This window comes from Rhinatrema bivittatum, chromosome 2 (assembly GCF_901001135.1).
Source record: "Rhinatrema bivittatum chromosome 2, aRhiBiv1.1, whole genome shotgun sequence".
Lineage (NCBI taxonomy): Eukaryota > Metazoa > Chordata > Amphibia > Gymnophiona > Rhinatrematidae > Rhinatrema > Rhinatrema bivittatum.
This window is the reverse complement of record NC_042616.1, coordinates 428,480,655-428,504,931: the sequence shown is the minus strand read 5'-3', so window position 1 is coordinate 428,504,931 and position 24,277 is coordinate 428,480,655. Positions and strand designations below refer to the sequence as shown.

General features: G+C 40.5%; 1 protein-coding gene across 2 annotated transcripts in view; it reads right to left on the bottom strand.

The window, feature by feature from the left end:
- Nucleotides 1–20,594: 20,594 nt before the first annotated feature.
- The window catches only part of ZCCHC2 (zinc finger CCHC-type containing 2), a 127,660-nt gene continuing 123,977 nt past the window's right edge, over nucleotides 20,595–24,277 (bottom strand). For both annotated transcript variants that reach the window (XM_029590298.1, XM_029590297.1), the window contains 2 exons: nucleotides 22,303–23,706; nucleotides 20,595–21,531 (listed from right to left, as the gene is read on the bottom strand). In XM_029590298.1, the coding sequence (XP_029446158.1) occupies nucleotides 21,464–21,531; nucleotides 22,303–23,706 (1,472 nt within the window). In that variant the 3' untranslated portion in view covers nucleotides 20,595–21,463. The remainder of the gene's footprint in view (nucleotides 21,532–22,302; nucleotides 23,707–24,277) is intronic.

Sequence of the window (24,277 nt, the reverse complement as noted above, 5' to 3'; positions counted from 1 at the left end):
AAAACTATGAATCAATTCATGTGAAATTAGGAAACTACCATAGGTAAAAACTCTGTATTTCTTTGCATTACCCTATTCTTGAAAATGTGTGTATATTTGTTACCAGACTTTTATATATCATTCACTCAGTACTAGACAACAATAAAACCACAATATCAAATTTTACAATTAAAAAATAAAAGATAATTAAAATGTAGTTAAAACATCCTAAAATCTGTGTGTATAGGATGTTATGCATCATTAAAAGCTTGTTTACTATGCATGTCGAGGTCACTATCAAAAACACTTTTTCCATGAAAAAAATATGAGAACCATAATTATTAATGGTCCAAAGGAAAGAATCATTAGTTAAGAGCCCACCAAGTAGGTAGGTCTCTTACAAGCAGATAAAGATGGTAAAAGTCTTTAATGAATTTTGCCACTGTCTGATGAGAAATTAGAAGATCTTCCACAGGACGTCATGCAGCTGTGAAGTTGGGAATCTGAACATGTCCCCTTGGGCTGCCCCCTAAACACCTCACTTTTGACATTTGCAAAAAAATCTCATACCACAGAGCATAAACAACTAGTGACAGCAAGCGGTGTGACTAATGAGAGGTGTGGGAAGGAATGAATGACAGCTAGACTGCAGCACCAAACGTGGGATAAGGTAAAGACTGGAGAATTGCAAATGGCATCAGAGTTCGAAAAATCGATGCAAGACCTTAAAGCTGATTTAATTAAGGAAATTTCCAAAAATGGGTCGGCGCTCCTAGAAGACAAATTAATCAAATTACAATTAATAGATGAAATAAAAGAATCCTTTGAGACACAGAATCGCAAGATTGAGGAACTCGAATCACGCATGGTGATGCAGGAAACAAATACGGACCATATGGAGGTAGAAGTACAGGCCTTAAAGAAAGAAAATGCAGTCTTGAAAGATCAACTCGAAGATCAAGAGAACAGAGGGTGGCGGAACAATCTCCGTAATACTGGCGTCCTGGAATCAGTGAAAGATCCCGATGTAGTGCCGCTAGTATAGGTGTGGTTGTCGGAAACTTTCGGCCTGTCTCTGACGACAGAGCCGGTGGTAATGGAAAGCTCATCGGCTGGGGACAGTTAACCAAAACACTACTAAACAGAGGCTGCTGATAGCTAGGATATTAAATTTTGCTAACAAACAAAAAAACTTTTCATGGCAAATAAGAGAAAAGGAGCAGTGCAACCACTAAAATATGAAGATTCCCCGATTCTCCTGTTCAATGATTACTCCCCAAAAGTCTCAGAGGACCTTTGGGCATTCTCAGGAATATGTGCCGAACTCTACAAAAAAGGAATTAGATTTACTCTGCAATATTCAGCCAAACTAAAAATTACATATGCTGGGAAAACAACCTCATGCTTATCTAAAGGGCTGATGTGCACGGAGCAGGAGAGAGACCTTGGGGTGATAATGTCTAAAGATCAGAAGTCGGCAAAACAATGTGACAAGGCGATAGCCAAAGCCAGAAGAATGCTGGGCTGCATAGAGAAGAATATCTAGTAAGAGAAAGGAAGTGATGATCCCCTTGTACAGGGCCTTGGTGAGGCCTCACCTGGAGTACTGTGTTCAGTTCTAGAGACCGTATCTCAAAGGAGACAGAGACAGGATGGAGGCAGTCCAGAGAAGGGCTACCAAAGTGGTAGGTGGTCTCCATCGAATGACTTATGAGGAGAGGTTGAAGAACCTGAATATGTATACCCTGAAGGAGAGGAGGAGTAAGGGTGATATGATACAGACCTTCAGATACTTGAAAGGTTTTACTGATCCATGGTCTACAACAAAACTTTTCCGTTGGAAAAAAAAATAAATAAAAATCAGTAGAACCAGGGGTCACAATTTGAAACTCCAAGGAGGAAAAAACTCAGAACCAATGTCAGGAAGTATTTCTTCACGGAGAGGGTGGTGGATGCCTGGAATGCCCTTCCGGAGGAAGTGGTGAAGACTAAAACTGTGAAGGCTTTCAAAGGGGCATGGGATAAACACTGTGTATCCATAAAGGCTAGAGCATGGGAATGAAGAGAAGAGCCAAGAGGGTGGCTTGCTGGAATGGTGGCTACTACCTGGTGATTACCACCCTTACTCAATAAGCCTTCACACGGTTAATGCAACTCCAACATTGCTTTCTACTTCAACGGCAAGGAGAAATGTGGAAAAAGGATTTGCATTCAGACAACCACCAACAAGGACCAAACTATACAGTCTGGGTAAACAAATAAGCATGGGGGTAGCTTGCTTATTGCGGCAGTTACTACCCTAAACCAGTTAAGCCTAATACTTCACTTTGAATGCATATACAGCATTGCTCTCTGCTTCAAAGGCAGGGTGAAATGTGGAAAAGAGGATTTACATTCAGACAACATTCAACAGTTATTGATCTGTGCAGTTGGGGTAAACAAGCATCGGGGGTAACTTGCTTGATGTGGTGGTTACTTCCCTTAACCATTAAGCCTTACAATTCACCTTTGATGCATCTCCAACATTACTCTCTGCATCAACGGCAGGGGGTCACAGGAAATTTGAATCAAACAATTACCAACAAGGGCCCTGAACTTGGTGGTCGGTGAAACAGATAAGTATAGGAAAATAAATTTGGGAGCTTTCTGGGCAGACTAGATGGGCCGTTTGGTCTTTTTCTGCCATCATATCTCTATATATCTATGTAAAGAATCAGCACAAAAATTCATTGCATTGCTACACTCCAAAATCAATGATCAGCAGGACTCCTAAACTGCCTACACCACCAGAATCTAAGAAACCAAAGCACAGAGGACTAAGACCTATTTCTTCCAGCAGAGACCCTATATTGGGACAAGTTAAAGATTGATTACCATAGCAAGGAACAGCATGTTGATTGACTGCTATTAAACCTTATGGCTCTCCATACTAAAGAACACTTGATTTCCATATTATATCTGTGCCACTAAGAGTCCACACTGACAAGAAGATCCACGGAGGCCTTAAGGTGAACTGCCTTGGGAGATGGCAGTTGTGAAGCAATTCAAAGACAGACGGTTATGTTTCCTACACTATGGAATGATATACATCCAGATTAAGATGGCGAATCTTCCAGTCTTTGCCTGACTGTGATCTACCCGTCTGCAACAAATCGCACAATGATGGGCAAGCCCGATGGACATATCTTCGCCTAGAAGAAAGAAGAGCAGAAACAAATTGGGGAGGATATGCCCATTAGGCGCAAGGTTTTTGATGTATGTGTTATGTGGTTGTATGATTAGCGTTGCAAGGATGCCTGAAGGAATGAATGTTATGAAACATAGAACAAGAAATAGCCGACAGGGTAACTGTGAGGTTTGGCCGGCTGTGATGTCTTACTCTGAGAACCATAATCTAAATGTAACTGATAAAGTATTTGGAACTTGGGCCTCAAGGCTGGGCAGGGTACCAGGTCTTTATGCCTACTTAATACATTGGCAAATTAACACTGCACCATTACTGGTTATGGCTGATCTGAAATTAATATCTTTAAATGTGTGGGGATTATACTCGCCTATTAAGCGCATAAAGATTTTGAATCACTTAAAGAGGGCAAGAGCACAAATAAGGTTCTTACAAAAGACCCACTTGTCTGATAAGGAACACGGGAAATTAAAGCAAGGTTGGGTAGGCCAATGCTATTATGCATCATACACCACAAAAAGCAGGGGAGTTGCCATCCTGATACATAAGGATTGTCCCTTTGTCATGGACAAACAGATAGAATTAAGAATCTGCCATTATCATCTTATGTGGCACAATTGGCCAACAAAATTCTATTGTGTAATGTATATGTTCCCAATGTGTGTAGCCATGAATTTTTTGTTGGGCTGACCTCTGAAATAGGACATCATCTTCAGGGGACTTTAATCTGCCATTAGACCCGACCCTAGACACTAAACCAATTAGAACAGGAAATATCCTGGCAGAGATACAGGGGGGGATATACTTTATGATGAAAGAGCTTCAACTGATAGATGCTTGGTGAGTGCTACACCCTACGGAATTAGACTTCACATACTATTCCAAGGTACACAATTCTTATTCAAGAATAGATTTCTTCCTAATCTTCACTGATCTGTTCCCTAAGATTAGGGATGCCAGCATTGATCTCATAACGGTCTCTGATCATGCGCACATATCTATAGACTTAGCTATACTCATGTGACCAAAACCCCCATTCCAATGGCGGCTCTCCCCTACACTCTATCATGATACAGAATTTATTACATACCTAAAAAATAAATGGGAAGAATATGCTCAATTCAATCATGTAGAGGATGTTTCAAGTGACACCTATTGGAATGCTGCTAAAGCTCTATTACGGGGACAGATAATAGCATATTTAGCTCACAAGAATAAACTCAGATCAAGAGATACTCTCCTTACATCATCAATTTAAAGCCCTTAAAAAACATCTCTCTAATTTGGCTACTTCACTGCAAGACGAAATAGCTCTGGTTACAAAATCTCTTAATCATTTACTATATCAAAGAGAAATACAACATATTCTCCAATTAAAAACTCAAGCTTTTAGACAGGGTAATGGGGCCGGCAAACTTTTAGCACGCTTGATCAAAAATATCAAACCTAAACACTTCATTGCAAAAATGGTAGACTAATGGAAATATTCAAACCTCCCAAGTGAAGATTACAGAAATAATGCTCAAGTTTTATCAAGCATTAAAAAAAAAAAAGAAAAAGATGAAAACATCCCAAAAAATTGAGAACTTACAGCTACCACAAATATCAGAGGCTTGGTCCCAGCGAATCCTATCACCATCTCCGAAATATCATATATAATCAATCTATTATCTTTAGCAAAAGCACTGGGGCAGGATAGCTTTGGAGCCGAAATTTATAAGCTATTAAAAGAAGTAGTAACCCCCGTACAAAATCTATATCAGAACTGTGTCCAAAAAGGCAGCTGGTCTCCAGAAATGAATAAAGCCCTAATAGTTGTATTTCCCAAGCCAGGCAAAGATCTAACTCAAGCAGGCTCGTATAGGCCCATCTCGCTGATTAATGTAGATGTTAAAATATTAGCCAATAGATTGAGCAGCATTACTCCTGATCTTATTGCTCCAGATCAGACCGGATTTGTAAAGAATAGGAATGGAGTTACCAATATACACAAGTTAATAGAAGCCCTCTGGTCTGTAAACTCAGAAAATCCTGATGGTCTAATTGCTAGTCTAGATGCGGAGAAAGCATCTGACAACGTTCAATGGGATTATATGTTTTGGCTATTAGATACATATGGGTTCCCATAACCATTCATAGAATGGATTAAACTCCTATACTCTATGCCAACCACTTGCATAAACTGAGAGGTATCCGAACTGTTTCCCCTTGAAAGTGGTACAAGACAAGGTTGCCCACTGTCCTCCCTGCTATACATCTTGACAGTGGAGCCATTGGTTATCAAAATAAAGAATTTTCCAGATACTCATGGCTTTCGCCTAGGGTTGAAAAAGTATAAAGTTTGTCTATTCGGCGATGATATGCTACTATTTTTAAGAAACCCCCATACTGCCTTACCAGCACTAATGAATCTTATCGAGCAATTTGGGCGATTTGCTGGCTTAAAAATAAATTTTTCCAAATCTGAAGCCCTACCCATATCACCTTTCCTGCAAAATGCAAGGTGTTTTCCCCCTATCATGGTCCAAAGTGTCTTTTAAATATTTGGGACTACAGATACCATGAGACCTAACTCAATTTCATGATTTGAATATTACCACCCTTATAGCAAACATTCGGGAGCAGCTGGCAGCATGAAATGAGCTACCCCCTCACTGTTTGGCAGAAGTGCCCTTTTTAAGATGGCCCTTTTGCCGAAATTGTTCTTTAAGCTACAAATGCTCCCAATATGGATTAGGCACCAAGATTACTTGCAACGCCATAAAGCACTGATTCTATTTCTTTGGAGAGGAAAGAAAGCACGACTGAACTATAAAACAGTTATGTTGTCAAAAAAATACGGTGGCTTGAAACTACCACATTTCTATTTTTATAATATGGCATGTCAGCTGCATTTTTGCTGGGAATGATATCATGCACAGTATAAGTTTGAAGTTCCAGAATTAACAACAGACATTCTGAACCCCCTGAAACCCATAAATGTATTGCATAGTCGTTGGGCAAACCTCACCGCGCCCATCAGGAACCATATCTTAATAAAACCGATTAGAATGGCTTGGCAGTATTTTTGCCGTGAGGTCAAAATAAACCCCTTCAGTACTAAATTAATAAGCCTGACAGGGAACCCGTCCTACCAGGTCTGAACAATCAGATGTTTACAAAATGGGAAAATGGTATAGCATCTCTGGAGAACTTGTATTGTGCAGTTAGCCAAACCATACTGTCTTTTGATCAACTGAGCTCAGTTCCAAATACCACCTAAGCAATTCTACATGTTTTTACAAGCGAGACATTATCTGATGCAATTGCTGTCCTGCAACCCTAATCTTTTTGATTCAGAATCTGTAATTACTACATTCATTAAGATAAAAAAAAAAAAATTACAATTCATAATTATTCTGGTAAAAACTGAGATTTAGCAGAGTCTGAACAACACTGTGCATCAGTATCCCAATCATGGTCCAATTTACTGGGACATTTGGTATCGCAAAAAGAATTGTTAAAGTATTTTGGATATGCCTTCTCCACAATGGTGGATGTCAAAATTCAGGAAATGCAATTTAAGCTGCTACATAAAATGTATATAGATAATGTACATGCCTGTAAGATGCATATCTCAACTACAGATACATGTTTGAAGTGCCTTAGAGAGAGGCACATTGGTACATAACTGTGTTTTGTCCATCTATATTCCCCTTTTGGAGAACAGTTTTCCAAGTTATAGGAAGTTCTATCCAACAAAAACCACTCACTGGAGACTTTGTGTTGTTGGGCTCCACACAATGGTTATCAGTCAATACGAAAGCCATTATGAAATATGTGCACATTGTAACTTGTTTAGCCAAAGCATGTATCCTAGTTAATTGGATTAAGCCTCTTGGCCCTACGCCTCTTATGTGGTTTCAGAAGCTTGCGGATTGGATGCAGGTGGAGAGATGTCAAATTTACTAGCCACAAGATATTACGGGAATACTTAAAGCTATAGGAATTAACCTATGCCCAATTGCCCAAAACACTCTGCCAGTCGCTACTGATTAGTGGCTACTCCAAGGATTGGTAACTTGCGCACGTCTTGGGTGTACGTCCTAACCGCCACTCTCCAGTGGACCTTACCATACCCGCTAAGTGCATAATAGGTGGCATGTATGCAATTTCTGGAGAGGACATCATAGCACTGCTGGTTGAATGATAGGATGATTGAAGATTGGATGTGTGAAATAGTTTATAGTTTATTGTTTTTCTAAACTGTCGCATCAGCTGCAGCCTTCACAACAGTGTACAATTATGTTTAAGATAAGAAATACAATAAATTCGTAAAAAGATAACAGCTAAAAATACTAAAAGATGAAGCACAGAATAAATTAGCTGTTAAAATTACATCAAAATAGTAAAACATTTAAAAAATAATCACAATAAAATTCCTAAATTAATATAAAAAATAAATCAACCATCAAATCTTGTAGGGTGTGAATGGTTAGAGTGAATGGGGTAAAACTTAAAAAAAAAAGTACACAGTAGTGGGATATTATAAACTTTTACTATAGAATGACATCATATGCATAAACAGCTGTTAATCTAATGTTTAATTAATGCATAATCAATCGCATTGTTTTTGAAAAACATGCACACATAGTAAAATCAAGAGTTCTTGAATTGTATCCCTCATGTTAAAAAGATTTAAAAAAAAAAGATCTTCCACAAGATACTGTATCAAATAATGGTTCTCAAGTGCATTCTTTTTTTTTTTATTTAAACATTATTGGAGACAGCTTATTCACATACAGATATATAGACAGTGAACATAATAATTAAGGTACTTTTCTACAAACAGCCAAATATCCACTATAGGCCTTATCTTTTAAACAAATGCTACATATATCCAACATAACTTATCTAGCCACAATGTTTGCTTGTTACACGATGTTAACAAAATCTGTTTATCCCAACTTCCTTGTAATTATCAAATCCTTTGGTTCATAATAAATTCTTTTCATAATAAACCGCATAATACTAAGTTGTCTCTTGTTTTTAATTTTAACCCCCCCCCCCCTTGTCCCTCGCTCCCCTCCCACCCCCTTCCCAGTTTGCTTTAAACTGAACTAAAAGAAAAGAGAGAAAGATACCAGTACGCTCATTCAAGATTGAGGAAGGTGAATGTCGCCTATCCTAGGGGAAAGCCCAGTTGGAATGTTACAATTGAGCTATCTCCAGATTAAATATGGGGACCAAATTTTTTGAAACTGTTCTGCCCGTTTGTGTTTAAACGCGGTTATCTTGTTTAGACGATAAAGATCATCTGTCCGCATCTGCACAGACGCTAATGAAGGGGGTCACACGGTCCCTCCAAACCCGGGCCAATTCACACCTGGCTGCAGTGATGACTGATTTAGCTAATTTCTGCTGAGGAGTATTTAGCTAATCAACAGGAGCAGATAATACAGATCCGGGAGTTAAAGCGATTTTGTACTGGAGGATTAACCCCCAACCAGTCCGATATTAGGAACCAATATCGTGTTATCAGTGGACAAGTCCACCACAAACGAAAGAAGGTACCCTTTGCACCACAACCCTTCCAACATAAGTCTGGGCTGCTAGGATTTACCTTGGGGAGCTTATCTGGTATCTAGTACCATCGGTATAATAATTTATATCCATTTTCAATTAAGGTGGTCAGGGTTAAAAAAAAAAAGTTTGCCTATGTAGCAAAAGTTTACATCCCAGAAATTGTCCCCTTGCTCCCCTCCCAGGTCTACCTCCCAAGCTTGGATATGTGCGGGGTTCCTAATATTGCCCTGATTGAACAATTTATAAATTTTGGACATTGGTTTTAGTATTTTGTCTGCCATCTTGCAATAATTTTCAAAGAATGAAACCTTTTTAGCAAGTTCCTGTTTTATAATGGCAGTTTGTAGGAAGTGCCACAATTGCATATAATGGAAATATTCTGAGGAGGATAAATTAAATTCCAATTGGATTTTATTAAAATCTATGATTCCCTGTGGTTCTCAAATCTGGTCAAATTTATTTATACCTTTCTTTATCCAATTGGCAAATGTAAGGTGAGCTTCACCACCCTGAAAATCTTTATGATGAAAAAGCCAGGAATTAACAGACTGTTTTGGAACCAATAAGCGTAATTTCCATTTTCCCCCCTGTTAAAAGTGTCTGTTGTAGCGGCGGCGGAGGGCCTGTGTACGCGGCCAAGTCTTTTTAGGTTGCCCTGGAAGTGCCTGAAATGGCATATGGCCAATAATTGCTTGTTCCAGCAGAGCCCAAGGTTTGCAGGAGTTGGTTCTATGCCACTCAATGATTGCTTTTGTTTGAGCTGTTGCGTCATACCAAAGAAAGTTTGATATCACCAGGCCACCTCATGCTTTCGATTGAAATAATATTTTCTGGGCTATTCTAGGGTGATTCTCTTTCCAAATAAATTTCATTAGTCTACGCTGCCACTTTTTAAGTGGCGCCAGAGGGATATTATAAGGTATAGTTTGAAAAAGGTAACTGAATCTAGGGAGGATGTTCATTTTTATTGTTGCTATGTGCCCTAACCACAATATGTGATAGTCCCATTCCTTGAGTTCCTGGAAAATGTGTGCTAGTAAAGGAGGATAAGTTAATTGAAAGATATCCTTTTTCACTCTGATATAAAATTCCCACATATTTAATTTTTTCCCTGGACCATCGAAATGGGAAGTTCTGCTTAAGCTTCTCTTCCAACACAACTGGAAGTGTAACATTCAAGATCTCTGTTTTATCCCAATTTATGGAAAATCCAGATACGGAGCTAAAATTCTGTGTACGTGGCCTGTGTACTGCCTTTGGTAGAGAGGTCATGGGATCTGCTATTGTAAGAAGCACATTGTCTGCAAATATTGATAATTTTGATGTGTATTCCCCTTCATGAATACCTGAGATTAAGGAGTTCTGACATATCTTTTGGGCTAGAGGTTCAATAAAAAGAGCGAACAACAGCGGGGAGAGCGGGCAATCCTGTCGTGTCTCCTGCCCCACAGGAATCAGAATATCCCCCATTCGCTTTAATGCTCGCTCTGGGTGAGTCATAAAGCTTAAAAAGCCATTCTAGGTAGAGAGGGCCAAAGCCCATTTTCCAAAGCACTTGAAACAAGTAGGGCCAGTGTACCAAATCAAATGCCTTTTCAGCATCTATGGCCATCAGCAGAAAGGGAATTTGTTTTTGTTTCGCCCAACATATTGAATCAAGGATTTTACGGACATTGTCTGAGGCCATTCTTCCTGGGACAAACCCCACTTGATCTGTGTGTATAATTTGGGCTACAAAACTATTAAGTTGATTGGCTAAAATTTTAGCTAATAATTTCAGGTCCGTATTTAAGATGGAGATAGGGCAGTATGAACCACAGATTGTCGGGTTCCTTCCCGGTTTAGCTATGACCAAAATTCCTGCTAAATTCGAATTGTCCCAGGGATCCCCCTTGCCGCAGTTTATTAAACATAGTGGTCAGGGGCAGTATTAGTTCATTGTGAAAACTTTGATAAAAATGTGTTGTAAAGCAGTCTAGACCCGGTGACTTATTGGGTTTTAGTTGTTTGATAGCTATCTCCACCTCCTGTGGGATTATATCTTTGTCCAAGATAAGGCTCTGAGCTTCAGTCAAGACCAGGAGGTCAATGCCTTTCAAAAACTGATCTAAATTAGCTAGTTTAATATTCTGGTTAGCTTTATATAGTTCAGAGTAGAAACAAAGGAAGCAATGCCATATCTCGTTTATTGTTAAGCAAGTTTCTGATTAATCTTTGACTTTGGATATTATATTTTGGGTGCGTTTTGCCTTCAATTTGTTAGCAAGTAATCTGCCTGCCTTCAAAGTAGATCTGTTTGACCTGTTCCATATTGAACACTATTTTAGCCGAGTCTAGCTCTAATAATCTGGATCTACAGCTCTCTAATTTATTGTGATTAGTTTGTGTGGGGTTCTCCTTATGGTTCTATTCGAGTTGGGCTAGTTTCAATAAATCTATCCTTTCTTGGAATGATTGCTTTTTAACACAGGATGCCCTTGCTATGAACTTGCCCCACATCACGGCCTTTAGGTAGTCCTATAATCACAATGGGGGCTATATCTAACGTATTATTAATTTCCAAATATTAGCTCTACTTTTTTCTACAAAGGATTCATCATCTACTAGGCTATCATTCAGTCTCCAGAAGCAATGGCCCATATACTTTGGAAAGGAGAGTTCAAGCCAGACAGGGGCATGTTCCAACCAGGTTATCGGTTCTATAGATATCCTCTGTATCCGGCTTGCTCTCGCTCTCTCGATCAATCCTCGAGTAAGTGTTGTGGCTTCGAATAAAATGTGTAGTTTTTTTGAACAAGGATAAAAACAACTCCAGGCATTCAAAACATTGCTATGTGATATAAATCTCTTAAACTGGGCTCTTATCTTTCCCAGAGACCGAACCACAACCTGAGGAATAATCTATCGCAGGATTCACAGTAATGTAACAATCACCTGCTATAAATAGATGACCCTCCGCTTGCCCCAAGAGTAGGTTCCCCACAGTTGTAAAAAAGCCCTTTGGTGTGAATTAGGTGCATATAGATTAAGCAAGGAATATTTTTCCCCTGCCACTGTGATTACCACCAAAATGTATCTCCCCTCTGGGTCTCTATAACATGATACCAAATCAAATGCAAAATCTTTTTTAAAGAGTATCCCCACCCCTGCATACTTAGGTCCCTTTAAACCTGCAGACCACATTTGAGAAGGGTACTGGTCGGAATGCATTAAGTGTTCATGTCTCCTTTTTAAATGAGTTTCCTGCAACGTCACTATGGCCGCATTCAATCTATGGAGATCAGTGTATAACAGCTTTCGCTTCCTGGGGGTATTTAAGCCTTTGACATTTAGTGTCAGTATTTTAAAGGAAGCCATAATGAGTTATCCATGGTTATGTGTTAAACACTATATTCTAATGTGAGTTATTATAATACATAGCACTTTTCACAAAATCCCCCTTTATATTACCTCCAAGGTTTCGAGCCACCCTTACATCGTCAAGTGTCACCTTCTGGCATCTTTCAGTCACTTTAGCAAAATACCCATTTCTCTGAAAGCCCCCCCCTCTCCCTTTCCTTCTCAGGGACTTGCTCAAGCTGAGGTCCCGTTATGTTCATCAGGAGGAAAATGTCCAAAGGATCCCAGTCTCAGCTCCAGCTGAGCCAATAATCAGTATAAATGTTTGTTAATATATCAAGTTGGTAAACTTCCAACGCTAACTCACAATGTCCGAATTCAGGTGAAGTTGGTGCTGCTATATATCAAGTTGTGTCACAGTCCTGCAGGCATGGAAAGGACAACGATTATAGCCACAGAATTATGTTTTGTCCATATCTGATCCCTGATTATCTGAATTTCTACAAAGGCTTCTGCTCAGTTTCCCTACCCTTTGCCATTGGGGCGCATCTTCTTTCGGCAAGGGTGCAGTAGGAGGGTTGCTCAGATTATCTTGCACCTGGAATCCAGCTGCTTTCAAAATTTCAGCAGCCTCTTTCAAGGACTCACCCTTGATCGTGAACCAAATCTCAAAGGGATGTAGCCAACGGTAGCGAGCATTCTCTGCCCGAAAGATTCATGTTATTGGCCTCAGTTCCATTCGCTTTGTTAAAGTAATAGGGGATAAATCTGCAAAGATTTGTATCTCATTCCCCTCCCATAGCACTGCTGGGCCTTTCCTCGCTAAGTTGAAGACATGTTCTTTCACTGTCTACTCATGAAAACAGGCAATGATATCTCTCGGTTTATTAGCTGGTTTGGGTCCTAGGGCTCTATGTGCCCCTTCAATTTTAATAGGTATCTCCAGGTGCAATGTGGCCTCCTCTTCGCTGGTATCGCGGCATAAAATGTCTTTGCAGATCTGCTTCACCACCCTCATGCAATCTGTATACTCCATCAACTCAGATACCCCGGAACTGTAATTAACTCTTCGGTTTCTATTTCCCATGTCCTCTATCTTTTGATGTAACTGAGTAATTTCCAACATCATATTTTTGTTCTCAATTTGTACATTGTTCAGCTTCTCGGACTGCGCTTCAGTCATGGTCTCGTATTCAAATGGGCCGCTGCCTATTTCTCTCACCTTTTCCTTGATTTCTCCCCTAAGTCCATCATCTCATTCTTATATATATTTTTTTGTGTCCAATCGAAGGCCCCGGAACCATGTCCGAAATTCACCCTGGGTTGGGATTTCCATATCAGGAGCTGGCATGTTTTCCTCCATAGCCTCGTCTGATTCACCTGCATGATCTTCCACTATCTTGTCCTGGTCAGCTGTCAGACCTCTCTCCATTTTTTGATATGAAAACTTGCAAAAATCAACGGATTTTCACCACACTGACATCTGCAATGCTACCGCTTTCAAATAATGTGAGTTGCGTTGGAAATCACCACGGAATGCTTGTGATATCTACTCGTATCTTTCAGCTGTGCACAGATCCCAGGATTTAAGCGACCGTAAGCTCCAGTATAGTCATTTCCTCCCTCTACTCAAGTGCATTCTAACAGTCTTCAATCCTGATTAGGAGAGATTGAGAAGATAGTGTAGAAAGGATGAAATAAGCAATTTAATGGATCCTCCTTCTGTAACAATTTTTTCCATTCAGAGTTGTAAAAGCATCTAGTGAAAGGTCTTGTTGCTGTGAGGACAAATTCCTTACCTCTAAAGATAAGGGCATGGTTTGCACAACCTTGCTTTTAATATCCATGCCATGAGTGCTAGAGTTAGAAGTGTCTCATTGTATTGTGTTAAAATATTTGGGATATTTGCAGACGTATTGGTTGCACAATGGCTAGGCATTGAAGTAGTGCAAACCAAATCTGGTGCAGCAAAAAAAAGGGTCTACTAAGAATCATCTCTTTGCCCTTTCTTAATCTGAACAAGTCGTGGAAACGAGTGGTATTGGTAGAAATGCAGATATTAACCCTCGATCCCATGGAATGCAAAAAGCATCCAATGTTAGGGAGTCGGTTGCCGGTCTCTTCAAGCAAGAGAGAGAGAGCTTGTGATTGAGTGAAGAGGTCCACTTATGGCGTTCCCCCAGATTCAAAAGACAAAATTTCACCATGCTGGGGTGGCATAATCATTCATGGGGTTATGCAACATTCTGCTGTGGATTGGCCAAAAGACAGGGAACAGTAGGACTGAGTGGTCATTTCTCTCAATGGAAAAAGGTAAAAGTTGAGTGCCCCAGGGATCTGGAGTACTTTTTTTTTTATATACATATAAATGATCTGGAAAAGGGAGTGATGGGTGAGGTTATCAAATTTGTAGATGACAATTATGCAAAGTAATTAAATCACATGCAAATTGTGAGGAATATTAAGAGGATCTTGTGAGACTGGGGGACAGAGCATCTAAATGGCAAATGAAATTTAAAGTGGATAAATGCAAAGTGATGCAAAAGGAAGAATAATCAAACTATAGTTACATTATGCTGGGTTCCATATTAGGCAGCACCTGTTACAGAAGGGGGGCCTTGGAAGGCCTTAGCCCTCTGTTATGCGCATGCAGGCTTTGGCTAGATGTAGCAAGAGATACCATGAGCAGCTGCTGTGTGAGAATAGGAGATGTGTGCCCTTGGACCTCTGTGAACCCAGAGAGGAGCTCCGGGGAAACACAGAGGCTGGTGAGAGAAATCCAAGTCTGGGTTGAGGCCAAGCCCAGGCCCCTGCTGACCTGCATACCTCAGTGAGACCAACCACCCTTGGTTGGTCTCTGATTGGTTCTCAGACTACTCCAAGCCCTTTCGGACCTGTCGCTGGGAATGGCAACAGGCCGGACAGGAGACGAGGGCAGACAAAGGCTCTGGAACATGAATGAAGACAGACAGGAGACTTGGGGGCGTGAAGACAGATGAGAAGCTTCAGATGTGAAGACTCCGACGAGAAGCTTGAGCACGAAGACGCAGGATCAAGGTTTTAGGAACAAGTACTAGTTTGAGGCTGCAACGCAGCGCGCTCTACCCAGCCCATGGACTGGTCGCGGACCACACTTGAGTGCGGAGCAGACTCCAGATGAATACATGGTAGTTGAAGCCGGAACATGGCGAAGATTCAGTAGAAGCCTGTACCAAGGCACCCTACACAGCCACCCATGGCTGGTTGCGGACCACGCTGAAATGGCACAGGTTCAATCAGAGTCTTAGGCATGGACAGTGCAGCCATCAGAACATCCGAGGGCCGAGACAAATTTCAGGGTAAAGGACCAAGACAAGACTTGGCTTCAAAGTGAAGATGAGCCTCCCGAGACTAGTGCTGCAAGACGAGAAGGCTGGCCCATGCCACGAGGTGACGAGACACGACATGACACACCAGAGAAGGTACCCATGAGGAACCAAGGGTCTAGGAAGCAGAAGCAGAGACGAGGCATCAGGAAGGAACCCAACTGGTAGAGGCTCCAATGTCCGAGAACAGGAACAGGATGAAACGGATTTACCCTCAGGATGGATATCTGGAGGACTCGAGGAGCTGGAACATCACAGGAAGACCACGAGACATCAGGAAGAGACCACGAACATGATGAGGGATCCCACAAAGAACAGGAAATACCAGCAGGAGTGAAGACAAGAAGTCCTTGAGATGAACTAACTCCTTGCGAAGGCAACTAAGAACTGGAAGCTGGGCCCTACTATAGGGCTGAAGATCAGGAAATGCCCTAAGAGTCCAGGTGGGGGCCAGGAGGCTGGACCTTTAAATCTCTGAAGGAGGCACAGCCTGCGCCCTAGGAGACAGGAAGCATGCAGAACCATGGCCAGCGGCCATGCTGCAGGAGCAGTGCAGGGAGAAGCCAGGCCTCTACACAGGCCCCGATGACAGCAGCAGCTCCAGCCTCCAGGCCGTGAAACTGAAGACAGCATCAGTGGCATTCCCTGCCACAAGAGGGTCCCGATAGGCGTGGCTCCAAGCCGTGCTGAAGATTAAAGTCCACAGCTCCTGGGTTGCGGAGATAAGGGAAGAATCATAACACCACCACCCAGGAAAAGAAAATCTTTTTATTTCAACTTTTAATACAGTTCCTGTAATTGACTTGTACCTGTTTTTATTCTGATTTTTACATATATACACACATATACATACATACATATTTTTAGTTTTGTTGTAAATGTTTTATTTGGGTATTTGATAACCACTTTGAATCATGTCTAGGTTATATACAAATAATTAGATAAATACATTCTGAATCACTGTGGCCAACAGTTTGAAATCCTTGCCCGAGTGTGCAGCAGCAGTGTGTGGGATAGCAGAGTAAACTTTAGGCAGGAGACATAAGGCACACTGACTCCACCCATCTTAAAAGATTCCAGCTTTATTTAAAACAGAACAACTTGACAAAATGTAATCTGTTTACCTCCAGCAGTATAACTTGCATAGCATTCACTTTAGGACAGAGATGTGTCAGGCGGTGCCTTCTGCTGGAAACCCCAGCTGGGCCCACACTCTTATTCCTGCTTACCAGAGTCCCACCCACAGAGCTAGCTGTTGCTCTTGCTTTTAGGGTAGACCAGGCTAGATACCAGGTCCCACAGAGATTAAGGAGGATTTTCTGGGACACTCCCTCACAGAGTCAAAAAACATAACAGAATGTTAACTATTATAAGGAAAAGAATGAAACAAGATCCATGGTGCAGTTCAATTTGAGTAATGTATGTATTTCTAGCTGCCCCATCTCATAAAAAGGTATAGTAGAACTAGAAGAGAGGCAGAGAAGGATGATCAAAATGATAAAGGGGTTGAATGGCTCCCTGATGAGGAAAGGCTGAACAGTTTAGGGTTATTCAGCATGGAGAAGAAACAGTTGAGAAGAGATATAAGCGGTCTCTAAAATCTTGAGTGGAATGAAACAGGAAAAAGGTCTAGTCCTAGTACTTTCCAATAGTACTAGAACTAGGGAACAAGCCATAAAGCTAATGAAGAGAGAGGAGAGATATTGATATACAGCCACTGATGCATCATTTTTTAAATTTAATTTATATTCCACTTTACGGCACTTCAAAGCAGATTACATTCAAATGTACAATTTCCTTTTAAATGTATTGTTAAATATGCTGGAAGTGTATACTTTTGTACACCTTAGTCAATTAAATACTTTTCTGCAAAGGAAACTTCCAATAGGTGTACCTGCAGCCCATCTAGTCCAATTGGATGGTGGGGTATATCTGGAAGCTGAAGTAATTGAGAATGCATTAAATTTTGTAGCAGTGACTGATTTTTCCTTTTTTTTGTGGGCTTGATATAACATCTCTGGATTTAATTACTTATTATGATTTATTATATTTGTTATGTGATATGTCTGATTGCTATTTGTTTTCTTGGCTATGTATTAGTTTCAATTTTTTTAATTTAATACAAATACATTTTTAAAATGGCAATCCTGTCAACTCCTCCAGTGAATGGAAGAAGAAGTAACTCAAGACAAAGGAGAGTCATAAAGCAGAGGCTGAGGGTCCATGGAGGAAGACCTCTCTCTTGAGGAGGTATAGCTGCGAGTTTAAGCTCTTGTTGAATCTTCTGACAAGAAGGAATAGATTTGAGAATCTAACTGAACAGACAACTTTTTCAAATGGGCTCTAGCACTGAAGGAGGTAGAATAATAGATGAATAGGGGACCTTCGTTCTCCGTTTTGACTTAACTTTGCCAGTGATTTTCACAGTCATAAGAAAAGAAATTGGTGGAAAAAATGACTGATATACCCACAGGAGAAAAATAAGAAGTCATTTTTCTACTGACCCTTCAATTATAACATTGAAATTCCCAGGCAAAATAAAAACTGAAAATGAAGGTCCTTATAGGTGCAACATTCTTAGTTCTGGACAAAACTTTAGCCAAAGCTTTTGGAGGAATGAATGGTAGAGGCAGGAGGAAGCACCAAAGAAGAGGTGAAATTCTGGTAGTAAGAAAAGCAGTGCTTTTCTTGGCAAGAGATTAAGACAGAATTCTCCTTGCCAAGCAGCTACTGTTCAGCAACAGAATCTTCACTACCAGGGCATTTGAGGATGGTGCCGACTTCACGAATAGGAGACTTGGTGCAGTGACTTATGGCAATGTTAAAAAGCTCTTGACATTGAAAAGTATGTTTTCTTTTCCTTCTTGCGCTCAGAGCCTGAAAAGATACGACTTCAGTGGCGAGGAGACACTGACCTCTTTTTTTTTTTTGTTGGTACTGGTCTCTGACAGAGAGGAAAATGGAATTTCAGTTTAATGTCCCTGTATGAAAGAGCTCAAGGGGACATTCATCCACATGCCGCTCCATCATGAGAGGGGCCCAGGTTACAGCAGAAGAGGATCCTGGAAATTCAGGCTGGGCATGTTATGCTTGCATTCAGTGCAAAGCTTAAAGGGTCTCTTCTCCAACATAATGAAAGAGCCATGGGCTCAAGGAAAATATTTTGTTTTATTTATTTATTTATTATTTTTTTAAGGAGGAAACTCATGAAAAACAACAAAAAGGACTGGTAGAAAAAAAAATAGTTATAAGCGTGAAAACTGAAAAATTTGGCAAACGGTGGCTAACGCAAAGTCCTTTTGCTTAAGTGGAAGAAAAATGACAAGATTTGTATGAAAGAAGCTGCGCAGGAATACCTATGCGTTCTTAGAAAGACTTCCACATCTTTGAGTTCTGAGCGCACACACTGTTTGTGTAGTCCAGCGATGTCACGTGCTTGTGCAGTTGAATATAGTCCTGCTTGTCCAAGGAGGAAATACACAAAGAACAGCATCATGACTCGTCAAGATCCAGTATCAAAATCCCTTGATGCACCCACCATAAGGCATCATGAAACATCTAGGACAAGGCAATAACGCTGAGCCTGCCAGTTAACTTATTTTGAGGCCAAGGACATGTTCTGGGTGACAGTACCCCATCCATTTGTTAAACACACATCTATCTTTCCCACTTATGAGTTAGAAAGCCCATTTCCTCAGGTCATTAGATTATTGCAATGGCCAGTACACAGTCTTGCAAAATCTTAGCTGTTACCATACCAATTCTAGAGATTTTTCACAGAATTGGCCACTATTAATAAACTCTCAATATGAGATATTTTACATGATTGAGTTCCCTTATATGCAGAGGACTGGAACACTTATTAAAATTTGTCACACTTATTATGCTTATTAGAAAGGATACAAAAAGTTGTAGACACTTTTTTGGGCATTTTATTGCTGTTATTTCAAGGAGGGCGAAAAAAGGTTGCATAAAATCCAGTCTATTCTAGAAATACATGAAACTTTTCCAGTAAATAATTCAAATATCAAAGAATATGGTAAACATACAAATAAAGAGAAGGTGGCAAACCTTCTATTTACAGTACAGATTTTAAACCATAAAATAAGCTCCATAAAGTACATCTGGCAGGTAAGTAAAACAAGTGTGGTAGTTATAACCACTATCCTTACTTAGACAACTCAACTGCTGTTTAATAATTCATTCTATGTGGTCCAAAAATACCCAGAACAAAATATTTTTAATCAAAATAATTTCCATTTCACTACTAAAATTATTTTTGTTTGTTTAAATTAAAGCTTTGTTTTATCTACTTTACCTATTCTTCAACCCCTCCCCACCCCTGAAAAAGTTTCAAAAAACTTAGACTTGGTGCTATAAATATAAACGTTACCTATGAAGATTTTTTTTTCAAGTTTCTCTTTTCTTTAGCTGTTTATGAAGCGGCTGCAGACAAGACAAAATTCCTATTTTCTGCATATCTGTATTTTTTTTTTTTAATTATTTTTTCTTCTTCAGTTAATCCAGACACTGCTTCTGTTTTGAACCGTATAATGCAAATGAAAAAAAAAATAGTATAGACCTACAGTGACAAAGTTGTTCACTGCTGCTGAATGCAGCAAGTATTGGAAACACTCAGCTTCCAGACAGACAGACAATCTCAGTGCACTTTTAAGAAATCAAAATTAACTGGAAGCAAAAATTAGTGCATACATTGAATATTTAAAAAATATATTTTTTTAAATACAACAGCAGCATTAAATATTGTGACATGACACTGCCCTGGTTAATACCACTTTTTTCCCTTTAACGCTCAGATATTCAGTCTTTCACATTAGGAATCATGGATAGTGGTAAATGTTTATGAAACAATAAGTTAGCAACTTGGCAGAGGAGTTATATGAATAACCCAACTGACTTGCAGGAAACCACAACTGTGTGTAATCAGCTTAACATAAATGTATACATTCTAAATACATACAGAGCTTAATAAATGAAAATCAAGTATTGTAACTTTTGCTTTTATTGTTTTTTTTTTGTTTTTATTTATTTTTTTTTTAGTTATGACACTTAAGTTGACTTTGAAAAAATAAAGCCCCCAAATAAGGTATCAACATGGTCCATTAGAAATGCAGACATACAGAATACAACATTCAGATGAGTTTGTTCACCTTATTTATTTTGTTTGCTTGTGGCTAAAATCTACAAGTGCCTGTAACTGACAGGATTTTTTTTTTTTTGTTTTTAAATATCTCCCTCCAAAATTTTTATTTTATTAATCTGGTTAAAAATGTCCATAAAGATTTAATGTCTTTCTGCTTTACAAATATTTTATTGACCTTTGACACACAACTTATGTTACAGGCACTCAACGTTTCCGAATTTGGTGTCGTCTTTGTTATGAGAAGCCAAAGTATCTTAAGTCTTGCCCTTCCCTCCCCACTCTGTGGGTTATTACATAAAATAAAAAAACTTTGGAAAAATCCAACGGTTTCCACACTCTGTCTCATGACACTTAAACGAAGGGTTTGAGGGAGATAAGAGGAACAGCAACAGGTTGAAAGGGCTGAGGGGTACTTGGGGAGGGGGGGGGGGCGGGGGGGAAACAGGGCCAGACTTCTTCCTTCAATGGGGTGTTTTGTTCTGTCAGTGCTGTCAGAAGTCAAGTGGCATTAACATTTTTTTTTTAAACAAAAAAAAAAAAATAAGACACTGCAGTACACATTGCATACGTATCCAGTCTTCAGTATAAGAGTGTCTTTCGAAACTTTTCTTTTTTTTTTTTTCTTTTTTTTTTTTAGTTTGAATGACAAAGGGCTACACAAGTCCCTCTTGTCCAGCTATGAGGGCAGGAAACCCAACATCATCTTCACCGTGGGTGGCATTTGTAACAGAGGTGAGGAAAGTGAATTAACTCCACCAAAGGAGAGAAGAGACACCAAAGCCCCTGGGAAGTCCTAAATGCAAGACAAAAGGGAAAGCCCGCATTCCTGTGCTTCAGTGTTACGTAGACAATGTGTATTTACTTGTTTCAGTCAGCAGAGTCCAGGGTATCATGGGAAGGGGCAGGGTGAGGTGCATACCTCAGTCTGTAAGTGCCTAAAACAGGAAAGAGAACTGCCAAATCAGTGCTTATATTTCATTGGATTATAAACTATTACTAGAAAATACCACCCCCCCCCAAAAAAAAACAAAAAACTCCCCAAAAAACCCTTTGCCCTTCCTAAGCTTTCAAGAAAGGCACTGTCTCACCCTGAACTCTTTAGAACCAGGCTACACCATGAACAGTAGATAAGGTCTGTAGTGGAATGGAGGGGGTGAAAGATTTCCTCTCTTAGTACTTCATTTCAAACTACACCACACACAAGCTATTCTTACCAGGGACCGATCAACGAGTTTACAAAACTGACACCACTCCAACTCTTTAGAGGTTCATGTAGAACCTGGTTTTTGGGTTGTTTTTTTGGGGGGGGCGGGGTTGCATTATTGGACCATGTGACAAAATGATAATTAATATGATGGCACTCAGGTTCCAGCAATATAAATGCCTAATCAGATGAAAACTGGCTAATACGAATTTAAACAGTTCGGTTTTGCATTCTGGTCCCCCTCGCTTTTTAGCTCTCACCTAACTGAACCCCTCAAGTTGGGTGCCACTAGATCTTATGTTCTTTCACCTGGGATAAAATTGGTTTCTTTGCATTTTACAGTTGAGTGGTAATGCACAACATACACACACGCACACATACATACAAACACACTTGCATACACAATAGACAGATCATACTGTGAAGACAGAATTCACCAAGTATACAAGACAAAGAGACAAATGCCCTCAAAAACAAGTCCTTTGGGAGCTGTCATGATTACCTTGCTGACTGGCCTCCATGGATGGCTGCTTACAGTCTTGCGCATAGTGTCCAGTTATGCCACAGTTGTAGCATGAAATGTTCCCATTCTTCTTGGGCCCAGATCCATTCGTGTTGGCAACTACATTAGGTGCTGGATACATTGGATAGAACCTTCCATACCCGGTCATCTGCTGCATACTGTAGTTGGTTTGGCTCCCAAGTGGTTCATGCATCAGCCCATTGCCATACGGGGCCTGATGCAGAAAAAAGGGAAGCTGTGTCCCGTTACTTTGATGTGCTTGATTGAGGTAGCTACCATTGCAAAGCGATGGCAAAGTAAAGAAAGGTGAAACTCTGTAGACTTGTCCGTGTATTGGGTTAGGATAAAAATAGCTATTAATCTGAAGGCTTCCATTGGTCACACAACTGCACCTACGGCCACAAGAGCCACAAGCCCCGGACCCCATTGTCTGGGGAGGTAAGATTGTCCCATTAGTGCTAGTATTTCCAACCGCGTTTATATAGTGTGTGCTGTCACTCTGCGCAGTGCTGTGGGTTAGAGCAGGGCTTGGGCTGGGGGCGGGGCCTGTTGTATGAGTAGGAACTGCTGGAGGAACAGTCGACTGGACTGGCCCAATGCCCACGGCGGCTGGCTGTTGAGCGCTAGGGGTTGATGCAGAAGCCCCTGGTAAAGTGAAGGTAGCTGGTGGCGGCGGTGGTGCTGCTGGAAGAACTAGTTTTAAATTTGTAGGCGGAGGGATTACTCCTGCAATTCCCTCAGCGTGAGGCACCATTTGACCAAGTCCTACTACTTGCGATGTGGGTTTTGCAACCGGATCCGTGGCAGGCATTGGGGACACTGGGAAACTACCTGGGCTGTGGACTGGAATAAAGGCAGTGCTGGGCGATCCGAGGCTCGTGTTTCCCGCTGCATGCTGTGAACCACTGGCTGTGCAACCTTCTGCAGCTCCCTGCGGTGATGGCACTTTCAGTCTGTGAATTGACAGGTGCAAAGCAGGGTTGCTAGCCTGAACAGCATGAGGAAGGAAAGGGGACGGGGCAGGTACAGGAGAAGTCAACACATCAAGGCGTTTCTCTGGCTCAGAAGGAACAGGTTCTTTCGCAGGGGAAACTGCAATGGGACCAGCAACGAGCATGCCCATGGTTTTATCGGTAGGTATGGGTGGAGGTATCATAGCTTCGGGTTTCTGCACGCCATTATGCACGACACAATGTAAGGCATGCATGAAAGGAATGTGCTGATACTTCTGAGGACTTAAAGGATTGTCTAGAACATCTCCATCTTCGTTGACTATTGTAGAAATTCTAGCAGGTGGCTTGGCAAGTGATGGATCACTAGTACCGTAACCTGTAAAGACAGGCATACTTGGCTTCCCAAATTCCTCAGAATTGCTGTCTGTATCTGTTGAAGAGAAAGTAAACCGATGAAAATATAACATGTAAGCAACAGCAGATAAACACACTTTATGCTACATAAATCGCCAGCCCCCTTAAAAACCCCAGCCCAAAAACAAAAACATATACATCACTTAAACATAAATTTCAGTAGCAGTGACCATTTGTTTTGTTTCTTTTTTTTTTGATAAAGTAGTGCACAAAACTAAACATTCACAACAGTGTGCTGCATATTTGCTGTGCTTATAGGTTAAAAGTATGGAAGATGAAGAAAATAGTAGCTAATGAAAATATTAAAAAAGTACCCAGGCTGGTGCTGACCCCTAAACTGGCACACTATGAGCTCAAGTTTTATAACAACTCGCATAAGGCCAAAGTCCATGTGTAATTCATTTCAGCCCTTAAATTTCAAGGGCGGAGTTGCATGCATAAGTCTGCTTTGAAAATTAGCAGGTACCCGTGTGGCCCTGGTATGATACATGCGCACACATTTAAATTTGCTTGGGAGCTGGCGTAAATGTCCGTCATATATATCTACTTTTGAAAAATGCAAAAGCATGTGCATAAATGGTTTCCCT